The 27,862-nt window shown below is 33.8% G+C and overlaps 2 protein-coding genes and 1 pseudogene across 8 annotated transcripts in view; 1 reads left to right on the plus strand and 2 right to left on the minus strand.

The window, feature by feature from the left end:
• The window catches only part of LRRN3 (leucine rich repeat neuronal 3), a 33,582-nt gene extending 14,814 nt beyond the window's left edge, over positions 1 to 18,768 (plus strand). Inside the window, exon 2 of the mRNA XM_023228171.2 lies at positions 15,736 to 18,768. Within this exon, the coding sequence (XP_023083939.1) occupies positions 16,094 to 18,232 (2,139 nt within the window). The 5' untranslated portion in view covers positions 15,736 to 16,093 and the 3' untranslated portion in view covers positions 18,233 to 18,768. The remainder of the gene's footprint in view (positions 1 to 15,735) is intronic.
• The window catches only part of IMMP2L (inner mitochondrial membrane peptidase subunit 2), an 872,087-nt gene that overhangs the window by 435,119 nt on the left and 409,106 nt on the right, over positions 1 to 27,862 (minus strand). The window contains exon 5 of one of the 7 annotated variants that reach the window (XM_023228177.1): positions 5,695 to 5,817. The exons of the other annotated variants lie outside the window; for them this stretch is intronic. Coding sequence (XP_023083945.1) covers positions 5,772 to 5,817 — 46 coding nt within the window. The 3' untranslated portion in view covers positions 5,695 to 5,771. Of the gene's footprint in view, positions 1 to 5,694; positions 5,818 to 27,862 lie in introns of those variants that run through there. 7 annotated transcript variants of the gene reach the window in all.
• Positions 3,289 to 3,378, minus strand: LOC111553440 (annotated as a pseudogene).

A 27,862-nucleotide genomic window follows, 5' to 3' on the forward strand; every position in this document is an offset into this window, starting at 1 on the left:
CTGAATCAGAAACAAGAGCAAGTACAAATAATAGGCAGCTAATTTTCTTAGAAACATATTTGTAATCTCACAGTAACACATAACATAGTCTGTTTCCAAGGATACAGCAGAGGACCTTAGAACATATAATACCAACATTGGTGCACATTAGAGCAGACAAATTAGCACCTACATGCTAAATAAAATGGGAGGAACACTCATCCTTTACCTACTTACTTCTCAATTGGTAACTAAGAGAAGAGGCAAAGTATCTGGAACATTGAAAGCCCTGAATGTGGAACAATTAAAGCTCAAGTCATTGTTCTCCTTATTTAAGGGCAAGTTTGACAACTTTTCAAACTCTACAGATATTGGTCTGATGTGGGAAGGTCAACTTTTTTGAAGGATCTTAACTATCATCCCTTGAAATAATAGAAATCTCTTCTCTCTAGAAATTCACTTGTTTTGAGAAACTCTCTAAGAAAAACAGTCCAATTAAAAGCACACAAATAAAATGAAAAACAGATATGTCTTCTACCATCACCATTTTTGCCACGTGGAAACTTCTCATGAACTTCTCACCACCCGAGGCTTGAGATAAAGGCTCACTATTTTGAGGCAGAGACTCAAATATGGGAAGAGTTGGTGAAGTATGGCTGCTAAGAGATGCGAGGGACTTATAAATAACATTAAGATAACAGGAATTAAAGTCTCGGTGTGTGAAAATACTGTATATCTAGGATGCAGATAAAAACTGCCCTTACAGATCTTGCAGGGAAAAGTACCTGACTATACTGTGTAAGACTTCTGCTGTACCATTTAATCATACTAAAAAAAAAAAATGAATCAACACACAAGTAGATTTCTTTTCCACTGTTCTCAATTTAAAAATAATTGGAGAAATGTGTGTTTTGTTTAGAAGAGTAAAGAAAAACATTCATTCGATAGTACCACATAGAATCATTTGCTTAATAGCATTTCTAATATGTTATGCATTTATTCAATCTACTTCTTTCTATATTAAAATGCAAAAACAATTACTCTGGATATAAATCCTAGAAAACAATCAAAGTTTCTATTAAATCAGAGAAGAGACAGTTAAGCTGCAATGTGATTTGCAGATGCTCATGAATAGACAATACTTAGAATTTCTCTCACTAGAATGTGAAAAAGATAGATGGGAGAGATTCAGAAACTTCATTCTTTCCCCTTTCCCTCTGTCTCTCCTCCCCTCCCTTCTTCCTTCTCTCTTTCCTCTCCCATTTTTTCTTTCTTTTTAGACAGACTTTGAAGAAAAGTTTTTATATAGAGTCGAATAATTTAAATTATATGGGCATGTAAAATTGCCTTATATTACAATGCCAGCCCTACAGCAGGTAGAAAATTCCTTTCAACATTCTATTGCAAATAGTTTATACTCAACTGATCAGTCACAGGGGAATATGGGCAGATTCAACCTCCTACCTCCTTTGTCTCTAAAAAGAAATTCTGGGTAGTTCTTTGTATACTTATATTAAAGTCATTTCTGTTCAGTAAAAACTCAAAATAAGCATGTTGAAGAAGGGGCAATGGAACATGAAGCAATGAATAAAAAGATTCTGTGCATGTATAACAAGCATTCTGTATTTTACCTTATCTGAACAGAATTTTAGAATCTACATGCTTTAATTAGGGCTGCAGTAAAGTAATAATCTCAAATATGAAATTCAATAGATGCGTTTCATGCTCTGATTAAATGTCAAGGCCACAGATTTGTTATTTCAAATCTAGTGAGCAATAATTTTGTTGGCTAATAATAAACTCCCAAAGATTTATTTGCAACATTTGGCTGTCCATTTCAAAGCTCTGGGTCATGCTGTAGTATTTCCGATTCTGCAGATAATATTATAGAATCTAGCATGCAAAGCTTAAACTTTTAAGTAAATTTTACTAGTTTCATGTGTGCTGAATAGACTTTGAGTTCTTCTGCTGAAATTTTGCACCAAAAATATTTCCCAGTCCCAATTTGCAGCAAATATTGTCTTGATTTGCATCAACTTTTCCTTAACGAAGTATATATGGCTTTCTTTACAATACTGTTTTTTATTTTTATTTACAGAATACAGTACACTGTCTTCTGTAAGTGTCACTTTCTAGTGCAGATTCTTAACCGCAGTCTAGGTTTGGAGACACAAACCTCACAGATTGTTGATGTATTCCATTTGATCACTATCAGCTGGCAACAAGCATGGTCTGGCCTGCAGCCACACCAAACCAATTTTCTAGAGGACTTTTCTCAGTACTTAACACTCAATTATATTAATGTTTATTGTTGCTCTTTTTGTTGTTGATACAGGTTTTTACATTAATTCTGGAAGTCTGTGGCACTTCCAGTCATTAAGAATATATTATAACCTAAATTACGTGATTTTCTATATTCTCCAAATACAAATGTCACAAATTTTAAGAAACTAATCTGTATATCTTATAACCCCACTACACTGTGCTATTACTAGAGATATAATCTATAAAAATCAATTGAAAACCATATCTCAAGTACAAAAAGATATACAGACAAAACATACGTATATCTATTAGTTTCCTCACAACAGATTTATTCAAGACATAATGAGTAGACATTGGATTAGAAGAACTTTTATGATTCTTTTTAAACAATCACAGATTTAATTATACCCTTCTAAACATACTAGTATTTTCAAGTGAGTTTTGTTACACTTTTGTAATCTCCTGAATTTAAAAAAAAACACACATATTTATTTCTGTTTGCTAAGCTTGTATCATCACTAAATAGTTCATGCATACAAACTACATGAGTCAAATCAGCATTCTCCAGCAAAATAAGGGTCACAAATGAGTACCTTGTACAGCAAATTTGTTTAAATGTATAAGAAGATGGAAATTTATAATTAAAAGCAACTGATATTCATTCATTCAGTAGATATTTATTGAACTACAATGCCAGGCAATATTCTAGCTAGGCACTGGAGATATATAGCTCTGAACAAAACAGGAAACAACTTTAATAAAGCTAACATTCTAGTGGAGGTGATGGGAAGTAAGCAAAAAAGAAAAAGCAAATAATTTCTAGCAGTCTTAAATGATCTATAAAGAAAACAACATGGTGAGAGTGACTTTAGGGGATATTTTAAGTAAGGTAGTTCATAAATAAGGTATTACCAAGAAGAATTAAAGACCAAATTAAAGAACAAACATCTAAAATGTGTAAAACATTTTCAGTACAATTTAACATGTTCATTGCCAGCTACATGATTAACCATTAACTTTTCTTCCATAATTAAAGTTTTTTTTTTTCAAGTCAGGTTTCCAAGGTTTGAGGGAGGCACATCTCATACAAGAGCAAGAAAACCCAATCCTCATGCTTATGAACTACAAAAGCATCTTAATTAAGTTTTAAAAGAAAGTATCATTTAATTTCGCTGTGCAAAGAAGACAAGTCAGCATTGTATAGGATTACGCAGTGAGTAAGACATAGGTCTAGACATGAAGATTCTTCATTAACAACTAGTAAGGGGGCAATCAAGTACATATATCTCTATAACACAAAGCTTTATTACACAGAGCTCATAGGAAGAGGCCTGAAAATGGAGTCGGGGACCTGGGACAGAGTTCAGGAGCCATCACTGATATGGCCCTCCAACTTTGACCACCTCATGAAATCTCTGACTCACCACCTGTAAAGTGGGTATAACTGAACATGCTGACAGGATTGTTAGGGGAATCAAGTAAGATCATATGTGAAAATTGAACTGAATTTGTACATTATAGTACATTATGACTGTGACTACTATTGCTGTTTTTATTGTTTGTTGCTATGGTTATATGATGGAAAACTGAAGTTAATGGAAAGGGCCCTTAAAAAGTCTTCAGGGGCCAGGCGCAGTGGCTCATGCCTGTAATTCTAGCACTTTGGGAGGCCAAGGTGGGCGAATCACAAGGTCAGCAGTTCAAAACTAGCCTGACCAATATGGTGAAACCCTGTGTCTATTAAAATTACAAAAAATAGCGGAGCATAATGATGAACAGCTCTAGTCCAAGCTACTCAGGAGGCTGAGGCAGGAGAATCGCTTGAACCCAGGAGGAAGAGGTTGCAGTGAGCTGAGAACATGCCACTGCACTCCAGCCTAGGTGACAGAACGAGACTCCTAAAAGTATTTAGGGTCTGAACTATACTAAAATATGCAAAGATGAGTAAAGCATCAAAGATCCTATCTGTTCATGGATATTAGACATAAAGACATCATTAGGGAAAATGATATTCTTTTTCAAATCTCTGTTTTCCATACAATTGAAAGGAATCAGTCATTAAAGAAAACCTCAAAACTAATATTTTTCAAGTCCATATCCATTATTGTGACAGTTTAATTATTTTTCTCATATATTTAGAATAGCTTTTATTCACTGAAATAATATCTTATCTTCCAAGAAAACATAAACAATACCAGGAATGATCACAAATATAGATTATATCTTACTAACCAATGTCATGAATTATAAATAACAGAAATCATGAAAAGTTTTATTCCTTTCTTGGTTTGGATGTTGAGCTCCAAGCCCAAAATGGTTTAGTATAAACTTTACTACATAACTATCTTAAGGGAAATATATAAAAACGTAAGTATAAATATCAAAATATAAGTATAGAATACAAATAACTTAAAGTTCAAAGAATGTTTCTACATATATGAAATTAATGTTGAGTAATTCCTGATTGAGCAATGTGAAATATTTCTGCAACAGACATTAACTTGTAAATTAAATAACTTTCCTTCACAAAATAATTTTGTCTTGGCATATTGGAACAGTAAAGTTAGGTGAATGCCACAGATCAAATTTAAGGGATTCCAGATCTTAAACCATGTGACTGTGAAGGGAAAATTTCTTCTCCTAACTCAGATCCAATAATCAAACACTATTCATTTTATCCATAAAAATGTATTAAATCCTACCCTGCGAAGCTGCTATAACATAATGTAAAACCATTCGCTTTTCTGAGCCTAAACTGATAGTCTGAAACATAATCCTAAATTATCTGGAGAGAGTTTATCTACTAAGAAATTTTCCCAAACAGGTGATTTGTCACTTAGCTTTCACCTAATCCATATATATGAGATGAACGCCAGGCTTCTAAGAGGGAAATGAATGCAAATTTACAACCTTGTTTTTAAAGAACTCTTTTTCTCCATTAAGATTTAGAACTCCCTTTGGGGCTCTAGTCATGTACAATCTTGCAAAAAGACACTTAAGTGGGCATACTGCCTATGCTCTTCATGGGTAGCAATTGTAAAAAAAAAAAAAAAAAAAAAAAAAAAAGAAAGGTAATGTTACCAAGGGCCTATATTGTCCATTAACACAAAATTAAAATTTGGTACGCATCACAAATTGTACTGCTTTCCATTAAAAAATAGCCCGTTAGTATTTTTACTTCCCACCTTAACTTTAGCCCTCTCTATTCAACACATAAGGCAAAATGTATTTCTTTTATCATGTCACTTTTTTGTGGGATCTCATATTTCCCAAATGTTCATAACCTGATATAGACTAGTGCTTAAATGCTACAGTAGTCAAATATTGTAAACACATTAAAGAAGAATTTACCATAAAGCCCATTATGAACAGAAATAATGTGAATCAACTCATGTCCCCCTGCGTCAATAGTAATTTTAAATGAATTCCAGGGGGTTGTAGGCAATACAATTTTGCAAGGTCATCTACATAAAGTAGTCCTACATAATTAACTTCAAGTAGAGAGCTATTGTGAGGCTTCTATAAAGTTAAATGATTGAACTCCATCCTGGGTGACAAAAGGAGGCCTTTTCTCTGAAAAAGAAAAAATACATGCCTTTAAGTTAGGTGACAAGAAAAAGGAAATGTAAATATTTATTTATTTATTTATTTATTTATTTATTTATTTATTTTTGAGATGGAGTCTTGCTCTGTCGCCCAGGCTGGAGTGCAATGGTGCAATCTTGGCTCACTGCAACCTCTGCCTCCTGGGTTCCAGTGATTCTCCTGTCTCAGCCTCCCGAGTAGCTGGGTTTACAGGCGCACGCCACCACGCCCAGCTAATTTTTGTATTTTTAGTAGAGACGGGGTATATTTAGCAGAGACTGGGTTTCGCCATGTTGGCTAGTCTCAAACTCCTGACCTCAGGTAATCCGCCTGACTTGGCCTCCCAAAGTGCTGGGATTACAGGCGTAAGCCACCACTGCTGGCCCTGGAAATGCAAAACTTTAACCTGCATGTAGTGCCTTTTATTTCCACACAGGAAATAAATAACAAAGCTTCACTGACCTAGCATGCATCAAGAACTTCAATTCTGTCTGTTACTTTGTACTTCAGAGTGCCACCATCTCACGTTAACCGTTCAACACAAGTGTTAGGGAAAGAGCTCATGTCCTGTACAGGAATGAATTGCCACTCACAAAAAGATGCACAAACATGCACACAGCCATAAATATAGCCTCCATGTCTTGGTTGAAACTCAAAGCCATAATTCTGGAAGTTTTTTCAAAGCTTATGGTGGAATGTTTGTTGTTCTATTTTTAAAACATTTTTGTATCCTCTGGACACAAATAAACCAATGTTGTTTTAAGCAGATTGTCAAGACGTTAAGCAGGAAACAAACCATAGAGCATGAGGGAAATCTGACACACTTTTAAAAAGAAAATAGACAATACCATGCTTATAATAAGGAACTAAAAATACAGACCACATTGCTATTATCATCTCCCTTAGGTATAGTCACAGAAAAGCACCATCCATCTCTGAACTCATGGCAGGCATCAGCTGACACCAGCACACCCGAAAATGTGGTGCTATAATTTAGTCTCTTGTTTACTGCATTTGAAAAAATTCTTTCAAACTGAAGGAGCTCATTTTATTTCCTTTCTTCTGACATATGTTTTATCTTCCCAATTCTTAGTAAAAACGTAAAACACTGATATTAGTGTTGTTTTACTTAATAGCAATGAGAACCAATATTTTATTATATGCAGAATAGAAAGTGAACTACTCAGAAAGATTCTACTCTGAGTTCCTTCAGAGGAATGGTCCTCTCCAAAATATAATTTTAAGATGTCTATAATAATATTGTAACTAAAATGTTCTTCATTCTCTATCTATACTACGTCATTGGACTCTTGTCCACAGGTTTCCTTATCTTCTTTACAACCCAATGACTTTCTATTCTGTCAAACTTAGTTAATCAAGGAATACAAATGAGATGAAAACCTTTTTGCTGCCATCCTTTTTCAGCATATCTATGCTTCAGAAACCATCCCTCCTGAGATTGATAAAAGCATTTACTTGTGGCAATCAATATAGAATGTCCTTTTTTTTTTTTTGGTATACATGCCTATCATGTCCTCCCATGTAAAAGGCCCTAGAGAGTAGTGCTTGCAAGATCAGAGAGCATAAGGCAGCATACTTGTGTCTGTTCATAAAATCAACTCAAGCTGCAATCACTTCATTTCTTTCTTTTATTTTAAGTATACCAAGGAGATGGACAGTCTTCATGTGACATAAAGAATGGAGACTTCAAAGACAGGATATTTGGCTATCTTCCAATTAAAAACATGACTTAAAAATTGTTTAAATTATCTGGATAATTACCCCAAATGTTTTCATCTGAAATGCAGGATAATTGAAAGTGGGTCTACATGAGACACACATTTCCCAAACCACTGTACTGTGAGGCACAATATAAGTCTTTCTCCTGTCATTCAAGCAGGGAAATCTCCAAATCTTTGGAAATTCCTTTGAAGATAAAAAGATGACATCATTTACCAGTCATACTCTGCACTAGCTTCTCAAATAAACTGTAACTAAATGACAGGAATGAGCTTTTAGAGACCAAAACTGTCAAGAGAATAAGGAAAGCATATTTGGGCAGACTTTTCCTCTCAATTGGGCAGACTTTTCCTCTCAATTTATGTGAAGTTGTAAAATACAAATTAAGGTCTAATTAAATCCCTCAAAACATCTATTGATAGAAATAAAGATTGGACAAAATGGGAAAATTTAATGCATAAATTTAGTCAATCACATTCAAAATTTTCTGAACAGAACTGAAGTCTCTCAGCGTACACATACACACAAATCTACACACACACATACATACACACACATTTTTGCCAGGAAAACAATGATTTCTCTTACAAGCATAAATAAATTACTCCTGACATACAAATTTTTCAAATTCTTCAAAATTTTCATGAATTTGTACAGGTCCTAAGAATCTTTTTATAGACTATTTCTGATGTGAGTGAAATTAGCACCTTGTCTATCTCTATGCCCTAGTTTGAAACACATAAAACGTGAATAAACATGAAAACCTAAAAATATCATAAAATATCTGAGTAAATCCTATCAGTATCCATCCAAGTACACAGTATTAAGTTTGTACCAAGAAATATATTGGCTGGGTGCAGTGGCTCACATCTGTAATCCCAGCACTTTGGGAGTTCAAGGACGGCAGATCACGAGGTCAGGAGTTGGAGACCAGCCTGGCCAACATTGTAAAACCCCATCTCTACTAAAAATATAAAAATTCGCTGGGCGTGGTGGCAGGTGCCTGTAATCCCAGCTACTCAGGAGGCTGAGGCAGAGAATCATTTGAACCCGGGAGGTGGAGGGTGCGGTGAGTGAGCCGAGATTGCGCCATTGCACTCCAGCCTGGGCAACAGGGCGAGACTCCATCTCAACCCCCCCGCCACCAAAAAAGAAAATAAATATATTGAACCTGTTTTGAGAATATTTAAGGTTACTACAAAAATTATATAATGATAGAATTTGAAGATAATTTTTATTTTAGAAACGAAGTCACTAAAGGTCACAAGGTCTCCTCCTAACTCCCAGTTCTGCATACTTACACAATACCCTACTGTTAACAAGTGCTGGTAACTTAACAGAGAGGCATCACCCAAATAGAGATCCCTAGTTTAATTATAACCTGAAGCAAACTTTCCATCACTATTTCCCAACTTGGAAAACAAGATGATTATGCTTCAATCTAAGATGAGTGATTATTAAGGATAGTGAATAAATGAGTGCTTTTCCCAGAGAGACCTACACTTGGGACTGCATAAATGCTAAATAACAAGGTAATCATAGAAGAAAAGTTAAAAAAGCAAATCAGGCAATCAAAATCCATTGGCTCTCAAACAATATTGAATAATGTACTGTTATGCCATATTGTAAATTAGAATTCCCTAGTATATGGAGTGATGCTTATAAGAAAAATTATAAGCATCAAGAGACAAGTTATGGCCTAAAATTATCATTTGTTTTACTAATCATGTACAAAAGTTAACTTCACAAATAATGCTATTAATGAAGTACTCAGTTGAGCAAAATCAATAATTAAAAATAACAAATCAGAATTTTCATAATAAAAAATGACAGTATCATGACAAGCTGGTAATTTATGAGTACACAGAAATGACTACCCAAATGTGAAATACTCCTGTGATTAAGATTTCATTCCCCGCTCTGTAAAAGAAAATTATAAAGAGAGATTTCTATACTGTAAACTACCCTTTCTAAATTATAGTTGTACTATAACTAGATTCCATAAATTTGATGTATTAGGGTGACACATTTGCAATTATATATATATATATATATATATATATATATATATATATATATATATATATATGTAGGTATTTTAGACAGACTCACACTCTGTCACTCAGGCTAGAGTATAGCTGGCACGATCTGGGCTCACTGCAGCCGCCGCCTTCCAGGTTCAAGCAATTCTCATGCCTCAGCCTCCCGAGTATCTGGGACTAGAGATGTGCACCACCATACCTGGCTAATTTTTGTATTTTTACTAGAGACTGGGTTTCACTATGTTGGCCAGGCTTGTCTCAAACTCCTGGCCTTAGGTGGTCCACCTACCTCAGCCTCCCAAAATGCTGGGATTACAGGCATGAGCCACCGCACCTGGCCGGAATTATTGTTTAAAGAAAACTATCCCCATGTAGCACAAGCCTCAAATTCTAAAAACAAGAGAAGAAAAAAGATAAAACATCCAAGATTCTCTCAAATCTGCCCAAAGCATATTTTGAGACTCAGGAGAGAAAATTGTGCTATTTAAGTTACTATTGATTTCTCTGAGAGAACTTTATTATAAGGCCTTTATTGTCATCTAAAGGACCATCTGAGTCCTATATCATGAGGAATGGAAACAGCACATGATTTGTTTATGATCTGCATTAATGCTTGCTGGGTAAAAATAAAAGTTCTTAAACATAACAAGGACATAAAATAATATCAAATTGCCCCTCCGTTAAAAAAAACCTATAGCTATTTCAATAATAATAATAATAATGAGGATCTTTGCCAGTTTGAAAATCTCAAAATAGCAGATTTGAGAATCTGAAAATATCAGAATCCACTCTAAAAACACTCTAAAAGATAGCATCCATTAAATATATGGGTGGACATGACATACATTTTACTACATAAATTTTGAACAATAACAAAAATAATTTTTCTCTAATAAACAAATTTCTTTATAGTGGCAACCACATGCAAAATCTCTACAATTTCACAGGACATTAACATCAACTTGAAAACAACAGTGAAAATTTAGTGCACATTTTGTGAGAAACTAAGATTCAGAGAGCAATGTGATTACTCTCACATAGCAAAACTAGGCTTAGAAAACAGTTTTTATTTTATTCCTTCCACAATATTCAACTGCTTTATAATTTTGTCTGAGTAAAACTTTATTATCAAAGGAAGAGAAACACCCGACAACAATAACAAAAAAGGCAGTACACCCATACAGTTGGAGGAAACACCTTTCTGAAAAGATACCAAGATGTGTAGTGCTATTTTAAAAATAAACATTTGATAGAAAGTAGAACTTAGTGGTTAAGACTGAGCTTTAGAGGCAAAATGAAGGAATTTGAATTCACATCTGAATTTAGATCAAGTGCTCTAATCGAGGCAATTTACTTCCAGTTTGCCTTAATTTAATGACTAAAGTAACTCTCTCGTTTGTTTACTACGGTGTAGACAAAAAGATAAAATAGAAATAATGGCAGGTAACTAATTTGATAGTCTTTATTAAAAGCCCCATAATGACTAAAATTCACTGATTCTAATTTGTTAATGGCATAGGACTAAAGTATTGAATATAAACTTGTAATAAATTAAAAAAACACAAAGGTTAAATTCAGATAAGTGAGTTTACACACATGCAATTGTTAGACACCTTTGGAAAAAAATCTTTGATGTTCACAGAATAGTATCACATAAGTTCGGAATGTGAAAGAATCTTAGAGCTCCTGCAGCCAAATTTCTACATTATAGAGATCAATAATCTGAGGTACCAGAAAGTGAGGTATCCTGTCCCCAGTTACAAAATCATCCAGTAAACCTGGCCCATGTTTCTTAATGCAAAACAAATTTTCTTTCCTTAAATCAATTTCTCATTAACATCAGTTTTTAAGGATAGCATTCATTAAACTATTCTAAATAGTTACCATTATCCATTTCCTGAAAGTTGTCATATAAATTCAAATAATTCGTTTCGAAAAACTGGAAAAGAAATATTTCCCAAGGAAAATAGAACAGTCTTTTATAGGGATGCAGTTAGTATAATTCAACAATATCTTCAGGATGTGGAACTTTCAATTAAAACTGAAGAAAGATCAAGTCTTACAAGGGAATATGAAGTCAGATAATGGGAGAATAGAATTTAAGTTCTTTATACAAAGGAACTTAGCTAGTAATTTGCTATAAAAGAAAAGGAAAAACTAGGTTTTAATGTACCCATGGCAATTTTTGTCTTCACCAATTTTTCAACTGAAGTATCAAAATGTTTCTTTTCCTCAGACTCTGTAGTCTTTGTAATACACATAATGAGGTGCAAAGAAGAAGGCACACTTTGTTCTTAAGCTTTAGCATTATAAAAACTCATCTAAAAGACAGTGGATTTTAAATCTTCTTATCCACATATCCTCATTATACCGCAGTTGATTTTGTATAAGTATCACAAAAGACCATAGAACATTCATGTTGCTCCTTTTGGAGGAACAGAATTAAGCATTCTCTCCTTTGTACATCCACAGAGCATTGCACACGTTTTTATTGTAAATCTAATCTACTATGCATCATTGTCCTTAGCTATTTACTCCTTTGATCACTGAAAACTTGGTGAGCAGATATTTTATCTTATTTATTGCTGACTTTCCAGTGTCTACGATAATGCCTGCCAAAAAGTAGGTGTTGAATCAGTATTTCATTAAGTGATGAAAAAAGATAAAGAATGAAGATCTCCTTACTAAGGAAAAGTAGCTTTATTCATAAAAGCTTCCACATATAATTATACCAAGAAACAATTGGTATTTTCACAGTAAAGAAATCTCAAATTGTAAGTGTCCACAGGAATTGGATATATAAGATATGAGAATTATTACAATTGTTTGATTTTAACAGCCTAAACTAGGTTTTAATCCCACCCCACCATTTATTTGTTGTGTGATATCACGCAGATGGGTCTCAATAACCTTACATTAAAAAATGGAGATTAAAGTACGTCACCAACCTATCTCACAAGTTTATTAATATTAAATTAATAATAAATAAGAAAAGGCTTTGAAAACTATAAAGCACTAAGAAGATACAATTATTACTTACTTATTATCCTGCAAATAACCCATACTAAACAGCATATTAGTGAAATATCATATTCATTTCCACAGACGTAAGAAAAAGTCAATATTATGCTAAAGAAAGGATAAATTTCTATATTCTCTATTGTGTTTCCCATACTATTGCTTCCTACAGACCAGGAGAAACAACATTTGAATATGCTCACCACTATAAACACCCTCACTTTCAACAGCTTTCAGAATAAATCTAATTCAAAATGTGGTTGTTTCTAGCATATGGCCATGTAAATGATGAAATAAGAAAACACTTTCTAATTAAACACAAACATAATTTTTTTTTATTATACTTTAAGTTCTAGGGTATATGTGCACAACGTGCAGGTTTGTTACATATGTATACCTGTGCCATGTTGGTGTGCTGCACCCATTAACTCATCATTTACATTAGGTATATCTCCTAATGCTATCCCTCCCCCGTCCCCCCACCCCACGACAGGCCCCGGTGTGTGATGTTCCCCTCCCTGTGTCCAAGTGTTCTCATTGTTCAATTCCCACCTATGAGTGAGAACATGCAGTGTTTGGTTTTCTGTTCTTGCGATAGTTTGCTGAGAATGATGGTTTCCAGCTGCATCCATGTCCCTACAAAGGACACAAACTCATCCTTTTTTATGGCTGCATAGTATTCCATGGTGTATATATGCCACATTTTCTTAATCGAGTCTGTCATTGATAGACATTTGAGTTGATTCTAAGACACTCACCGGGATAATTTCAAAACAAAAAGAGATATTGTATTAAGACTCCCCCAGAAAGAATGCTTCATCTTTAATATTTCTGAACCTCTAGTTAAAGAAGAATATAGGTACCTCTCTGCTCTGCTGGAGAAAGCAGACCTAACCAATTAATTGACAGAAGTAATGGTTTCTCCATTCTCAGCTAAGTGATTTATGGAAACATACAGAAATACAACTGGACTTTGTACCTAGATTTTTCTTTCATTCTGGACATAAAGCGGCAACAGATTTCTATTTTCTATTTTCGTTTTATTCGGAGGGGTATATGCTCCCAAATGAGCATGCATATGGAATTGTAACCATCTGTTTACTTCTGTTTCCCCTCCAGACTGAAAGTTTACTAAAGGAATCAACCATATCTAAGTCATCTTTTTTCACTCTAGCTATTAACCCAATAATCAGCATGTAGAAAGTGCTCAATAAATGTTGACCAGATAGATTAAAGAATAAAGCACAGATATAATAGATTAACTTTTCTCTTAAAGTCTAACATTCCTTTGTAGTAGCCTGAAGTTTAATCTCTGGATTTTAGTAATATATGTAACACAAATATGATGTTAGTTTATACTTACACACATTAAAACAGATAGATTTACTGAAATTAGAAATTAAGCAGATTGAATTGCTTAATATGTAAAAGGATGCATAAATGATTCTATTAATAAAATTAATTTATTGTTTCATTCGAAACATTTGTTGAACATATACTATATTATAATGATAATGCCCAGAAGATGGGATGCAAAGTCAGGCAGGCCTCATGCTCTCAAGGAGATTAGTGACTGGTGAAAGAAAGGATCAAGGAAATGCTTGACAGAGGCAAGTGCTGGAGCCATGGGACCACTGTGGAGGGGCAGCTAAGTACATCTGGAGGGAGGGGTTATATGAAAGTCTTGTATGAAAGACTTCCCAGAGGGGAGATTCTTGACCTAAGGTTTGAAAAGACGGTAAAAAGTAATTTAAAACAATGAAAGAACTATTCCAGGCAGAGTAATGCAATCATAGCTCTATCAATAGGGAGAAGATTCCCTGCAGGAAAAAGGCAGATGGTGAGGTAAACAGAGAGAAAAAGAAGGATCCCCACATATCAAATTTGCAACTTGGTGTTGGAAATGATTATATTTCAAAGACACTGGTATCCATTTAAAAGAAAAATATCTAGGTCTTTGTGTTACTGATTGCATTAGTCCATTCTCATGCTACTAATAGAGATATATCCAAGACTGAGTAATACAAAGAAAAAGATGTTTAATGGACTCACAGCTCCACCTGGCTGGGAAGGCCTCACAATCATGGCAGGTGGCAAAAGGCACATCTTACATGGAGGCAGGCAAGAGAGAATGAGACTCAAGCAAAAGGGGTTTCCCCTATAAAAACATCAGATCTCGTGACACTTATTTCACTATCACAAGCATGGGGGAAACTGCCCCCACGATTTAATTATGTCCCACCAGGTCCCTCCCACAACACATGGGAATTATCAGAGCTACAATTCAAGATGAGATTTGGGCGGGGACACAGCCAAACCATATCAGTGATGTAATAATACTGTTTTTTCATTGTTAGTAATGGAAGGTAAGTTATTCTCAGGGAAAAATAAAACAGCCAAATGTTAATCTTCTGAACTTTAGTTAAGAATGATAACATACACGTATATCTACAGCAAGTTAAACTTAATCTTCTCTGAAGACTGCCAAACTCAAGTTTATGCAAAGGAGACTATGGAGAGAAGTATGAATGAAAATGGGAAACAGCTAATACCACTACATCTAGCTTACTTCACATTTTATAATTTTTCTCTCTAAATCCTGTCTCCTGGGAGCCTGTTGAATCACAGTCTAACTCATTTGGTTATAAGTGAACAGTATAACTTATTTATTGGCTTTTTATTTTGCCTCTCTAACAAGCAAAAAAAATAAAGCCATCAACAGTTAAAAAACTTAAAAGTTATTTTCCTTTTTTCCCTATAACTAAATTTCAAAGCTAATGAAAATATAATGAATAAAATTACACGGAATAAATAAGTAAATATTTGAAATAACAGAAAACTTCTGGAAACATATTCATTAAAATAATAAATCTTTAGCCTTTCAAAGATTAAATTTCTCAGCCTGCCCAATGTCTGGGCCAAGAATTATCAAGGACAGTCATGAAAATGATAAAGTCACCAAGACATACTGAAGTACTTAAACTCTAAAAATATAATTTATACATGAAATAATTATAATTAGTTAATAGATATTAATTATGATATTTTTCATTTGTACTAATTATTATTCTCTTTTTTCTTTCATATTTCATTTTATTACATTTAGCATCATGCTGCTATTCCTGCAAATACTGAACGAGCATGGGATTTGAATATTATACTTCTAAATAAATGAATTACTCAATCTCCTATGACCATCTATACATACTCCACCTTCAAAAAGTACATCAATATTATATCATTAAGAAAATAGTAGCCTTCTCTTCTCCAATATGCATGACATTTTTGGACAACGCAGTTGTGGCACTGGCACTTATTTCAGTGAAGAAAAACTTTGTGGTTCTATGGCATTCATCATTTGACAAATGCAAGTATCTTCCTTATCAATCAGCTCCTATTGAACTTACTAGTACTGACTGTGGAATCCTTAAGGGCCCATTACATTTCTGAAGAAGAAAGCTAAGATGAAGGACATGCCACTCCAAATTCATGTGCTACTTGGCCTAGCTATCACTACACTAGTACAAGCTGTAGATAAAAAAGTGGATTGTCCACAGTTATGTACGTGTGAAATCAGGCCTTGGTTTACACCCAGATCCATTTATATGGAAGCATCTACAGTGGACTGTAATGATTTAGGTCTTTTAACTTTCCCAGCCAGATTGCCTGCTAACACACAGATTCTGCTCCTGCAGACTAACAATATTGCAAAAATTGAATACTCCACAGACTTTCCAGTGAACCTTACTGGCCTGGATTTATCTCAAAACAATTTATCTTCAGTCACCAATATTAATGTAAAAACGATGCCTCAGCTCCTTTCTGTGTACCTAGAGGAAAACAAACTTACTGAACTGCCTGAAAAATGCCTGTCAGAACTGAGCAACTTACAAGAACTCTATATTAATCACAACTTGCTTTCTGCAATTTCACCTGGAGCCTTTATTGGCCTACATAATCTTCTTCGACTTCATCTCAATTCGAATAGATTGCAGATAATCAACAGTAAGTGGTTCGATGCTCTTCCAAATCTAGAGATTCTGATGATTGGGGAAAATCCAATTATCAGAATCAAAGACATGAACTTTAAGCCTCTTATCAATCTTCGCAGCCTGGTCATAGCTGGTATAAACCTCACAGAAATACCAGATAATGCCTTGGTTGGACTTGAAAACTTAGAAAGCATCTCCTTTTATGACAACAGGCTTATTAAAGTACCCCATGTTGCTCTTCAAAAAGTTGTAAATCTCAAATTTTTGGATCTAAATAAAAATCCTATTAATAGAATACGAAGGGGTGATTTTAGCAATATGCTACACTTAAAAGAGTTGGGGATAAACAATATGCCTGAGTTGATTTCCATCGATAGTCTTGCTGTGGATAACCTGCCAGATTTAAGAAAAATAGAAGCTACTAACAACCCCAGATTGTCTTACATTCACCCCAATGCATTTTTCAGACTCCCCAAGCTGGAATCACTCATGCTGAACAGCAATGCCCTCAGTGCCCTGTACCATGGTACCATTGAGTCTCTGCCAAACCTCAAGGAAATCAGCATACACAGTAACCCCATCAGGTGTGACTGTGTCATCCGTTGGATTAATATGAACAAAACCAACATTCGATTTATGGAGCCAGATTCACTGTTTTGTGTGGACCCACCTGAATTCCAAGGTCAGAATGTTCGGCAAGTGCATTTCAGGGACATGATGGAAATTTGTCTCCCTCTTATAGCTCCTGAGAGCTTTCCTTCTAATCTAAATGTAGAAGCTGGGAGTTATGTTTCCTTACACTGTAGAGCTACTGCAGAACCACAGCCTGAAATCTACTGGATAACACCTTCTGGTCAAAAACTCTTGCCTAATACCCTGACAGAAAATTTCTATGTCCATTCTGAAGGAACACTAGAAATAAATGGCATAACTCCCAAAGAAGGGGGTTTATATACTTGTATAGCAACTAACCTAGTTGGCGCTGACTTGAAGTCTGTTATGATCAAAGTGGATGGATCTTTTCCACAGGATAACAATGGCTCTTTGAATATTAAAATAAGAGATATTCAGGCCAATTCAGTTTTGGTGTCCTGGAAAGCAAGTTCTAAAATTCTTAAATCTAGTGTTAAATGGACAGCCTTTGTCAAGACTGAAAATTCTCATGCTGCGCAAAGTGCTCGAATACCATCTGATGTCAAGGTATATAATCTAACTCATCTGAACCCATCAACTGAGTATAAAATTTGTATTGATATTCCCACCATCTATCAGAAAAACAGAAAAAAATGTGTAAATGTCACCACCAAAGGTTTGGACCCTAATCAAAAACAGTATGAAAAGAGTAATACCACAACACTTATGGCCTGTCTTGGAGGCCTTCTGGGGATTATTGGTGTGATATGTCTTATCAGCTGCCTCTCTCAAGAAATGAACTGTGATGGTGGACATAGCTATGTGAGGAATTACTTACAGAAACCAACTTTTGCATTAGGTGAGCTTTATCCTCCTCTGATAAATCTCTGGGAAGCAGGAAAAGAAAAAAGTACATCACTGAAAGTAAAAGCAACTGTTATAGGTTTACCAACAAATGTCGTAAAAAACACCAACTAAACCTACTCCAAAAACGAACAAAAAAAAGCTAAAGACTGCAGCTGTGCTAAAAACAAAACAAAACAAACAAACAAAAAACAACATAAAAAAAGATTACTTTCGAGAGAAAAGTTTAAGCTTCACTAATGCTGCTCCTGACCAGTGGAAATATGTACAACGTCAGCATTTTAAGTAACTGGCTTCAAGGGGTACTGTGGCAACCAAATAAAATAACTCCATTTTCTAAAACTTTCATGTAACTTTTATGTCTGGACTACAGTTAAAGTGGACAAAAACATTTCTGTATTTTTTTTAAGTATATAAGAGTAGTTGAACTGAGCAATACCTCCTCCTGTGTTGTATTACACATCACATATTAGCCACGAGTTTTTGCAGTGACCAGATAAACTTGACACGTGGTGTAATAAAATGGACAAATTCTGTAGAGTAGACACAGTGAGTATGTGGACCTCTTTTATAAGGAAAAATACATTTTGGATTAAAATCAATTGCTTTTGTCTTGTTTTGTTTCTAAATAAAGAGTAATTTCTGGGAAATATCATCTGATCAGATATCATTTAAATGATGAAGTTTTTAAAAGGTGTTTTTCTATAATGAAACTTGGAATGCTAAGAGTAAGGCACTTTTCTTGGGTGATGGGACTGCCTACATTTTTATAAAGTCTCAAATATGGATTTCGGAAAGCATTTAATCAATATCAAATGGCAATCATAATTTGTATTTAACCCTTTAACTATTGACAGAAACTCTAGGAAATTATGTATTCACTTAAGGATTTTAACAAGTAGCTTTTGGAGTAGATTAAATTATTACGTTGAGACAATATAAATTCAGTATCTGAGCAACCTAAAGTATTATTTTAATTATTAGCAGTTGCTTAGTTTTAGGCTGCCTGCTTCTTTTTTTTTTTTTCTTTTTTTTTTTTTTTTTGAGACGGAGTCTCCCTCTGTTGCTCAGGCAGGAGTGCAGTGGCAAAAACCTCGACTCACTGCAGCATCCACTTCCCAGGTTCAAGCAATTCTCCTGCCTCAACCTCCCAAGTAGCTGGCATTATAGGCATGCGACTGAATCTCCGGCTAATTTTTGTATTTTTAGTAGAGACAAAGTTTTGCCACACTGGCCAAGCTGGTCTTGAACTCCTGGCCTCATGATCCACCCACCTCAGTGTCCCAAAGTATTGGGATTACAGGCATGACCCACCATGCCTGGTCTAGGCTGCTTACTTTGCAGAAACTATTGCCAAATTTCATTATGACTTATGCTCTAGGTATAATTTTCAAATCTCTCTCTGATTCAAAACAGTTAAGGAGCTTCACTGAAATAACAAGCAAATAACTTAATAATTTACTATATTGAAACATGGCAAGGAAACAGCATGTTTCAGTCCAAGACTAAGATTTCAGAATTACACCCTAAAACATACAGGATTAGTAGTAGAAGTTTAACAGGTTCAACTTTCTGAAATTTCTTTTATTTAGCTGACCCCAATATAAAAATGACATAATTCAGATACTTCCAGAGTTTGCCAAAAATTTAAGAGGAATGATGTTAACTAAAGGAAAAGCTTCTAAAACTATTTTAAAGTAAAAGAAAAAATTAACAATTTAATTTTTTAGTCCAGTCCTCTAAGAATATATTTAAGGCACCTGAAACCCACAGCTTAAAAGATTACAAATCGTTGAATTGAAGTGCCAAGTACATTAGTAGTTATTTAAAAATCTTATATAGGGAATATAAGGATTTCACTTAAAAAAAGAGAATTAAGATTTTTGAGGATTTCAATCACTTTTACAAACAAACTCCCACAGTCCTGAAAAAACAGAAGTATTTTTGTACAAAGCAAACATTCTGAGACAATACCACAGTTTTTATAGGCAAATTGTTTATCTCTCAAAGTTACAAAGCTTTCATGTTAATTGCTATTGTGTCTGCCCATAAGCAACTTTTAACTTTTCTTACAATGGCTTTCTGCATAATATCAACATCGCACTGGCCTATAAACATTTCCAGCACTGTAGTCATTTCAATTTATTTCTTAATATTAGACATTTCTTTTGTGATAGCATTGACAGTTTCCAATTAAATCCTAGCTGTTTTTGACAGTGTAGAAGGCAATTGTTATGAACTTCTTAAAACAAAAGGACAAATTGAGGTAATTTTAACACAACCAAAACATGAAACTTGCGAATTCAACGTGTTTCCCAAACACAAATTTTACAACCTGATGAATCACTATCACACAGAGGCTGACATTAGAATTTATCAGCCAGACATGCTCATATATCATGAGAGGTTTCAGCACCACAAACAGAGCTTTACAGAGCTCAGCTATTTGTCAAAAATATAGGAGCTGAAATACAACCTATTAGGACGCAGGCATAGTGTAGGTCAGCAACAACTTAAGCATGTACCTTGTATGTTTCTTTGAAACCTATGTGCCTGAGGAAGTATCACAAACATATCATAGCGCTGAGAATTCATTTTAATCTACATATTTCTTTTAAAATTTGTTATGAAATATGCATTCTCAATAGACATCTAGCAGTGAGCACTAAAATGAAGTATTTTTGTTACAACCAAAAATATACAGATGCTCAAGGCAAATCATGAACTTACTTATCTGATTAAATTTTAATATAAATTTCCAGTGAGAGAGAAAAGATATCAGCTTCAATGAGAAGGATGTTTCATACTCTCTGTTACCTCTTAATCCTCACATAAAACTAAGTATTGGTCAAAGTACTCAAAGCATTTAACTTACGATTTTGTGATATGATTTGAATGCTCTTGTTGCAAAACAGAACTTTACCTATAACAAATAAAACTCTAAAGTTTATAGCTGTATGAATGCCACCTAATCTGTTCACCTTGTATGGAGAAAAACATCTTGGCACAAAAATAATTTTTGAAGAATTACATACTTTATAATTTATACTACAAAATAAAATTAAGATTTTCTAACAATAAGCATGCCCAATTGAATACAAAAATATATAAAAACAGTGCGAGACAAATATATAATTTATAATGTATATAATTGTCAGTAACGCTAAGCAGCAACAGGTTGGCAGACATATGCTAAACATTTCACCAAGAAAGAAATGAAATAGATTTATGGTACATATACTAGTCATTTCATACTTATTTTAGTGCTACAGTTTTTATTCTAATTAGACAAAAAAATTTAAGTAAAACTACACACAAACAAGCATAAGTTTAAAATAATTCCTTAGTTTATTCATTTAATTATCTTTTGTTTATATTCAATAAACATTTATTGTATGGCTATTAGTCATGAGAAAAAGAGAAATAGGACAAATTTTCTACCATCTAAAACTTATATTCTACTAGATTGTATTCTGGTTTATTTTCTTTATCAATGTTTTCACAAATACATGTTAACTGTGTGATTTGGTAAACTACCAGCCTTAATAATTCATATTCTCACAAAATGATAATGCTCAGAAAAACTACAAGGTTTTTTTCTTGGTCTAAAATGCTTTACTTATCACAACTTTGATGTAAAAGCTTGCTTCAAATATAATATTGATCTTATTCACTATATCTGCAGAAAATAGCCTAATACTATCCTTAGACTGGCTAAATTAAGAGGCATATTTAGGCTGGGTGTGGTGGCTCAAGCCTGTAATCCCAACACTTTGGGAGGTTAAGGTGGGTGGATCACAAAGTCAAGAGATCGAGATCATCCGGGCCAACATAGCGAAATTCCGTCTCTACTAAATATACAAAAATTAGCTGAGTGTGGTGGCGCATGCCTGTAGTCCCAGCTACTCGAAAGCCTGAGGCAGGAGAATCGCTTGAACCCGGGAGGCGGAGGTTGCAGTGAGCCAAGATCACACCACTGCATGCCACCCTGGCAACAGAGCAAGACTCCGTCTCAAAACAAAACAAAACAAACAAACAAAAAAAGGCATATTTAGTTACCATAAATTATTTCTATGCATAAAACATGGATAACTGTTATGTGACCCCTATTTCAAACTCAAAGAGAAAATGAGAAGTGAATTTCAAAAAGGTTTATCTAGCACCGACAAAATGTCTATATATCTTTACAAGGAGGAGAACCAACTTAATTAACTATCCACATTAACTCTTACAAGATGTTCCGATAACTATAAAGGATAATCTTAAAATTTCAGAGATTAACGTTTTAGATGAAAAATCCAAAATGTGTCAGAAACTAATAAAGCAAACAATAAAAACAACTAAAATGTTTAAAAGTATACACGTATTAAGGAGTGAAAAAAATCTCAATAACATATCTCACCGCCATCAAAAATATGAGGAAATAATTCTAATTATATATGTCACCATTCATAGTATCTTGGGCTTCATCACAATGCTGATTTTCTAGGAGATAGGGAGTAATGAATAGTAACTAAATTGTGGCTATATTTTCTTTTATCCAATCTTTTTCCTCAAATTTCCCAAGACATTATAGCAAATAAGTAAAAATGTTTGTGAAGAATATGGTTGTCACCATTATATTTACTATATTATGTATTACATATATTATATATTACTACCATTATATATTACTATATTTAAGGATCCCGAGAGGATATTTTGCAATCAATTAAACAGAAAAGACTACAATGATCTTCTTTTTCAGATGCTAATATTTTCACTACAGCTTCGCTTCTATATCATTTTACTCTAACGAATGCACAGATAACTAGGTCGTTGCTTGGGAGAACTACAGCATTGTATTGAAATGCCATGTCTAGAAACAGCTACAATGAATATCATGGAGTTTTGGGAAAAGACAGAACTGACTCCAGTTGCCACACAATAGTGACTGCTTTTATCTGTTCATTTGAAAAGTAAGGACTTGAGTGGCCATGGCCTAGTTTTATGTTATTCCTCTAAAGGAAAATAAAAATATTATCTTTACAGAGGAGCAAAGTGCAAAACCAGAGTTAATATTAGTAGTCATAAAACATACATCAAATTCTAAGAAAAATTATTAAGAGAAAAAACTTTTAAAAAGAATATTACAGCAGAATATAGATTATTTCCAAAATTTGGCCTAAACATTTCATTTACAATATACACAGGAGGTTCATGAATTGAGTAGTATGCATTTAGAATTCTCAAGTGAGAAGACATCATATGAAATAGAACATGATTCCTTTTTGTTCATACTAAAAATAGACAAGCCTACAGAGATTTGAATTTACCTATTCTAGTTCACTGTATCTACATCTCAGAAGGCTCCTATTTCCTTTTTGAAATATGTCAGAGAGCATATGCCAACTAAGGGTGTAAATACCTCACAGATATGTCAATAGGACTTTTTATAGGAGCAAACTGAAGAGTTCAAATAAGTAATACATTCAAAGCTAGTATAATACATAATTTCGAAATTATTGTGAAGTGGCCCAGAGTAACAAAGCACAGCAAAAAGAATTGTGGTTGACCTTAGTAAGCCTTTTAGAAGGATGAACTATAACATTTGGAGACCCCACAGTACTTTGTATGTTTATATTTATCTTTTCTAACTCTACTATATCGCCAAGAAACTAATAGTATTATTTGACCATTGTAAGGAAAATGCAGCTTCTCATTAAAATATATGGTTCAGTGTCTGAGGTTATTGATTCAAAATCCAATTGTGATACTCCTTTGTAATGTTTACCAGCCTCTGGAACAAATAATGGAGTGAGCTTGGGACATAAATTAACCCTCCTAATCCTTACATTGAGAGAATCAGGGTGTAATAAAATAACCTCTCTGTCATTTGTGGTACTAGACTTAAGGCTGGTAAAGACAGAAATCGTTCTTAAACCAATAGAGGTATCATTATTAAAGCAATATAGCTAAACATACCTAAGTGGTTTTTCAAAAGAATACGATATAAAATTGAAATTCATTATCAGAACTGGGATTCAGGTCAGATACCTCTAGTAAACATCTCTTTAATAATGGTTGCAGAGAAGAATTATCTATTCAATAAAAAACAAGAAATCATGTCTCCAAAATAACTTTAAAGCTCTTACCTTCCTATCCGTATGTCTTAGTAAATCAATCAATGAAACAAAATTCTAGTATAGAACTTTCATATTAAATCACTTACTTTATCAAGATTTAAAAAAAATTTTACATATAAAATGTATGAATTCATATAAGTATATCATGCTAACAAGTCAATTCAAATCCTTGAGTGTAAAAAAATTTCTTCCAACCACAGATATGGCATATAGAAAATGTATATAAAAAGTAGAAAACAAAATATTCATTTATTTCTACAAACAACATCTTTTCCACACAAATCAAGAGGAATTAAGTGACTGCAATGAAAAAACAAAAAAAAAAAAACACAACAAAAATAACTGTGTGAGGCTAAAGGGAATGAGGGTTTCCTTCCAGTGGATTATGTGTGCCACAGTCCAGGGTCGGTCCTAAAGTGACAATGCAACGCTTGAGACATTTTGTTGACACATGCATGCATACAAAATAATAAACATATTATTAACATATTATATTTGGATAAACATGCATTTATATTTACTTGAGTAGAAAGATTACAGATTAGGAAGGAAGGAAAAAGGAAAGGAAGAAAAGAAGGAAACATTCACTAAATTGTGAATATGTGCCAGATTAACAACTTGCTGTGCTCTTAGGAAATCTACTTCAGATCTAAAGAAGGGGTGTGGGAAAATGAACATTTGCTATCTTACAATATGACAGGCATGCTGATAGGCAGGCCTGCACACCTCTTTCTGTAGTATAATGTAATATATATTACATATAAATATGTATATCACATAATTACAACCCAATTTATGTGATCCTCATGAAATTTCTTTTTGAGTTCAGCGTTAACATTCCAATTTTATATGTTTGGAGTCTCAGAGAAGTATTTCAGTATTTTTCCCCAAGAAAACATATAAACTATATGAATATATATATATGAACGAATATATGAATGAATATATATGAATATATATATTCATATAGTTCATATGAATGCATATTAACTATAACAAAAATGATAACATAGAGAGAAAAAGAAACAAATGACTCAATACCAAGAGAAATAATAACAGGAACTTTATAAGCATGCCATAACTCACAATAATAACTAATAGGTGATTTTCTGGAGAGGGAAAAATCCATCAATAGTACATTAGATTCATTAATTGTTTGTTCCTATTATCTTCTAACTCTCCCCATCAGTATGTTCTTTTATAATATTCCTATCTCAGTTTTGCATCAGAAAATGGGAATAAAGAGTCTTTATGTGTCAAATTGCAGTTACTACTTATTTGCCAAAGACAAAGAACACTAGTTTACCAAAAAAGGAAACCCTATGCACATTCTTATAAATAAAACCTTTAAAATAAGAACATACATCAAGTTTCAAGTAGATGTAAGGCTAGGGACTTTTAAAAGAATTTTTCTGCAATTATTTCCATGCATCTACTTCACATTCCCAATCTACAAAGCTCTTCTCTTTCTCAGTCCCATTATAGGAAAATATAGAATGGTCAATCATATTTAACCTGCTTGCCAACTCTCCGATTACACTTATCATGCACAGTAACTCAATCTTAGCAGGTACATCTGCATAAAAAGTGAAGTTTGAGGAAACGGAAACTTCTCTTCAACATTTCTATCCTTGTGATTACTGACACTATAGGCACTGGAAATTCAGAACACCACATTAACACCAACAGCTTAGTCAGATGTCATTGTGAGCTGATAATGCTTAGCTTTGTTGACTGACATGTAATCTATTGCAAATCTTGGTTCTTGGGAGTTCTACTTTATAAATTGTATAATGTAGTTCAAGAGAACAAAATTATTTAATATAGTTTAGGTGACATGGATTGCATATTGATAAAAGAGGTAGCAAAGAGTCTAAATAAAAACTGGACACCATCAAACTTATCTGTGTGATTAAAATCTATAGCTACCCATAGAGGAAGCTGATCATCTATATGTCCGAGTGAAAGAAAGAAGGTGGTTCTTTAAAAGACTTTCTTGGGTTAATGAAATTCTATGGAATTACATTGACATGCAGAAATATTTTTATGTATAAAGAAGCTCCTCAGTATTCAACGAGTACTAAAGTCACTATGTTGACCTATGTTCTCATCCCAAATGATATGGCGAGCTTAGTTGTTGTTACTGTTGTTGTTATATTAATGAGTAATTGTATGTTAGTGCTCCTTCCAAGGGTCAGGTCTAATAGTAGCAAGGTGTCTAAGCAGGGAAGCAAGGAGTGGCCCATGCTTTATTCACACACCATTTATTGAAGATCTACGGTGTACCAGACAAAATATTAGCCACTAGAGATTCAATATTGACAGCAATAGACAAATCTCCTGACATCTTAAAACTCAGAGTGAAAAGGTGAATACCAACAAACGAATCTGGCAATTACAATTCAGGGAAATAAAAGCATGATAGGCAGGGGGACAGATTATACATATTTGGGGGGTTACAACATTATCAGTTATTGTAAGATAGTCCAGAAAGGCTTCTAATTCAGAGTTAAGATAATCTTTACACAATATCCCAATTAGAGGGCAGAGAAATGTTAAGGGTAGATTAGGAATGGCATGAAGAGACTAATAAGCTGAAAATTTTTAGTAATAACAAAAGTGCTAGGCAATTGGGAGACAGTTCTGAAGGACAAAGCAGGAGCTGGCTTCAGAAAGAAAAATCAGGAGGTGGGTAAAAATCAAACTTTATTTTGTGCTAACCATGTTAGAAACCAGTATCTTAGGGGAAAAAAATGACTATGGCAAATTTAAAAGACCAGAATTAACTTATAAGGGTACAAAGATTCATTTGTCATATTTCAATCCTATCTCCCTATATAGTCTAGCACCCAGCTTCCTCCAGAGTTAGAAATATGAGAAGACGTGGGAAATAAAAGAGAAAAGAAAATAGACATAGGCACACTCTATACTCCACCCTCTTAAGCTTTCCCTAATCTGAAATTACACATACTAAAAAGCCTCACAAGTGTACTCTCAGAAACAAACACCCTTTATCTTCACAGTTATTACAGTCCAGTATTTGATGGATATCTAGTTTCAGATATTTTAAAAATATACCTCCCATGAAATTAGTAGATGGTCAAAATGTCACTCCAGCTTTCCACTGTCTCCCCAAAGGACAAATAAATGAAACACAGCCTAAGTATTCTGGGTAATTTTGTAATAGAAGCCCAAATGTAATGTGAAATTGTGGTTGATGTCTTTAAGATTGACTTAGTTCTATTTCCACTGTGTCAATTGTATTTCTTTTTCAGAAATTTCATAAATATGTTAACATAGAGTTTAACAAGTATATAAAGAGAAACAGATATAGGAAAAACCAAAAAAAGTACTGTGCCTTATTTCTTTAAACTGTATTTTGTATAACACCAGACATACTTCTAACTACCTAGATTTTATATCATTTTCTTCAGGTAGTATTTTGTAAATGTTCTCTATTATGTTTCAAATTGGGACGCTGAACTCAAAACAATTTTAAGAAAGATTATTTGTAGATGTACTGATCCACATAAATCAGATATCCATTCTAGATTTTCTATAGTTTCTTATCACTGTGCTCTCCTAAGAAGCAAAGTTTTATTAATATTATCTAATATAA

The sequence above is a fragment of the Piliocolobus tephrosceles genome, chromosome 8 (genome assembly GCF_002776525.5).
Source record: "Piliocolobus tephrosceles isolate RC106 chromosome 8, ASM277652v3, whole genome shotgun sequence".
NCBI lineage: Eukaryota > Metazoa > Chordata > Mammalia > Primates > Cercopithecidae > Piliocolobus > Piliocolobus tephrosceles.